Below are 2,698 nucleotides of genomic sequence, written 5' to 3'. Positions count from 1 at the left end.
AAGAGTGGCTTCTGGTCCTCAGGCCGGGAGGACAATCCCAGGAGGATGAACTCAGAGACACTGCTGGTTTGGTTGACTCTTTCCATCTACTTGAGTCTAGTTATACACAGAAATTTTGTTGTTTAATATGCTCCAATTTCATAACTTAAATCGTGAGAACCCAGCAAGTCTTGGTTTCCTGTTTAATCACAATTAGCCGCTATGCAGGGACAGCTTGTCAACCTTGATGCAGTTCTCCCTTCCCGAAATCCATGGGCATCTCAAGAGCCTTAGACTGAAAGCTGGAGGGACAGGTAAGAGTTTTCCTTTAGAAACCATCAGAGATTCAAGTTCATTAGTTCCTATTCTTTGAAAAACAATGTTTCCCTGTTGGGGACATGGCAATAAACACACAAATACTTGCCTTAGTTTATGTTCCAGTTGGAGAGATAGATCGACATGTGATATAATATCAGGTAGGGGTAAAACTTGAGAACAATATAAAACCTGTGAATAATAGGAAGGAATGGAGATGAATGAGGAGTAGGGATGGAGGTATTTTAGATAGATAGGTCACAGGACATTCATTTTCTTTCAAAGTAAATTCACCTGTGTCATTATAAAGTTCATCTGAGCATTGTCTGGGAAGAAAATAAGAGTTTGCCAAAGTAACCAACGGGGTGAATCGAAGAGGAATGTTGAACCCAGTTTGACACAGTGTTTTTTTCCCTCGTCTGGGTACAGAATTAAAGGTTCATCCTCCTTGGCTCATGGCATTCTATCATTAGTCGTCTCCCCTTTTTTGTAAATCATTTTTCCTTTCTTTAACCCCCTGTTTTAAGTCACATTTGCATAGGATGGGCATTGATTGTTGAGTAAGCAATTAATATTTTAAAAATTCATCTTTCATGTATGTATCTAAAAATATCTATGAAAAACATGTTAATTTTTAAAATTTATGGGGTTCTTTTCAGTCATACCCAGTTACCTGGATGGACATCAAAGCAGTCTCCATTTCTTGCTACTACGAAAAACTCTGCAGTGAGAGATCTGGTACAAGCAAAGTGTTTTAAATCAATTTTTTAGAGTCAGCATATTCACCCATACCTTGTGGGTGGATATATTACGAAGGGATTTTCCAACATTTTGGGACATTAGTTATTTATATATTCTTGGTTACCATAAAAATCTCTACAATAAACATACTTTTATCACCAAATTGTTTGAAATAAATTCTTTAGGGTCAGCATATTATTTAGTACATTTTGAATGGGCTTATTACATTGAAATTTTCACGCATTTAAAAACATATTATAGATTACATTATATATTAATATATTAGTTTATTTAACATTGAGACATTAATAAATTAACTCATTTAACAGCTAAATGCTTTAATTTCATTAACAATTAAATGATGCAATGTACAGCTTGGTGACTAGTTAATAAGACTGTATTGCATATTTGAAAGTTGCTGAGAGAGCAAATCTTAAAAAAGATGCTTATGTTTCAGTTGTAAGTTGCTAAGCATCTTTTTTTAATTAATTAATTTTTTATGGTGACATTGCTTAACGAAATCCAATAAGTTTCAGCTGTACACTTTAACAGTAAGTCATATATACATTTACACTGTGTGTTCACCTCCCATAGTTAGATTTCTTTCTTTAGACCTCAGTTTCTTCACATGTAATACTGGACACAGATATCCACATTCTGATGGGGATCTCGTGAGATAATGCGTTTAAAGCACTTAGAAGAGAAAAGCATATGACAAACACTTAGGAGAAGCTGGCGATCTTGTCAGTCCCAGTGTCACCTTCCCTGATCTGCTATTCTCAAAATCGGTTAATTCCCACGTTTAATGTATCATACCCATCACTGCCAAATTGCCAGACTGACTGCATGATTTTGCAAGATTTTATAAAAGAGATATTCATTTATGCATTGAATGATGTGAGTGAATCAGCAGCTGAAGTTAATAATAACAACCGATATTTATTGAGAATGTATTACATGTAAGCTTATGCTAAGCATCTCACTAAGTCCCCTCATAAGGGATTAGGAGGCCTATGATGTTATCAGGAGACTGAGGCTTAGAGAGGTGAAGTGGTTTGCTCCAGGTCGCTAAGGAAGTGAGTAGCAACCAGGATTTGAACTCTGAATCTCAAGCTCTTAGCCCGTATACTCCACCTCCTCACACGATGGTCTATATCCTGTCTGTTACAATCATGCAGGGGCACTGTTTCCCTCACTGGGACCATTCCCTCACGAACTACCCTTCTATCCCCCTTAGCAGATAAGCTTCTTTCTCCCAGGTTCAGAGGTGACCTATTTTTCTGTGTTGTACAGACGGTGGAATTTGAAAATATGAATATTCATGATTAACTGGCCAAAATCAGGGAGAAAAAAATTGGCCATGCATGGCTGAGATGTGTCTGGGGCGTGGAGTCATGGTCCTACAGTGGACAGTGCCCTGGACCTAAGACAAAAGATTGATTTGTCCTCTATCACTTGTCCATGAGCTGATGCCTGATGTTTTGTGAATAGCAAGTAAGATTCCATGTCTGAAAAACAGTTTTTCAAACATGGATCGGTTCAAAAATGAGTCATTCATGAAAGGGATGCCTGGAGAATGTGGAATACAAAAATATTAGTGAAGGTATGGGTTAATTAACGAGAATGAGTGTTCCAGGTTGTAGACCTGAGGGTCAGCCATGCT

General features: G+C 37.4%; 1 protein-coding gene across 1 annotated transcript in view; it reads right to left on the bottom strand.

The window, feature by feature from the left end:
* LOC107196032 (olfactory receptor 1L8-like) overlaps positions 1-86 on the bottom strand; it is a 1,004-nt gene extending 918 nt beyond the window's left edge. The window contains exon 1 of the mRNA XM_015593322.1: positions 4-86. Within this exon, the coding sequence (XP_015448808.1) occupies positions 4-86 (83 nt within the window). The remainder of the gene's footprint in view (positions 1-3) is intronic.
* Between the last annotated feature and the right edge of the window lie 2,612 nt (positions 87-2,698).

The sequence above is a fragment of the Pteropus alecto genome, unplaced genomic scaffold (assembly GCF_000325575.1).
Source record: "Pteropus alecto unplaced genomic scaffold, ASM32557v1 scaffold226, whole genome shotgun sequence".
Taxonomy (NCBI): domain Eukaryota; kingdom Metazoa; phylum Chordata; class Mammalia; order Chiroptera; family Pteropodidae; genus Pteropus; species Pteropus alecto.
Note: the sequence above shows the minus strand (reverse complement) of the source record. Positions and strands in the feature narration are given on the sequence as shown.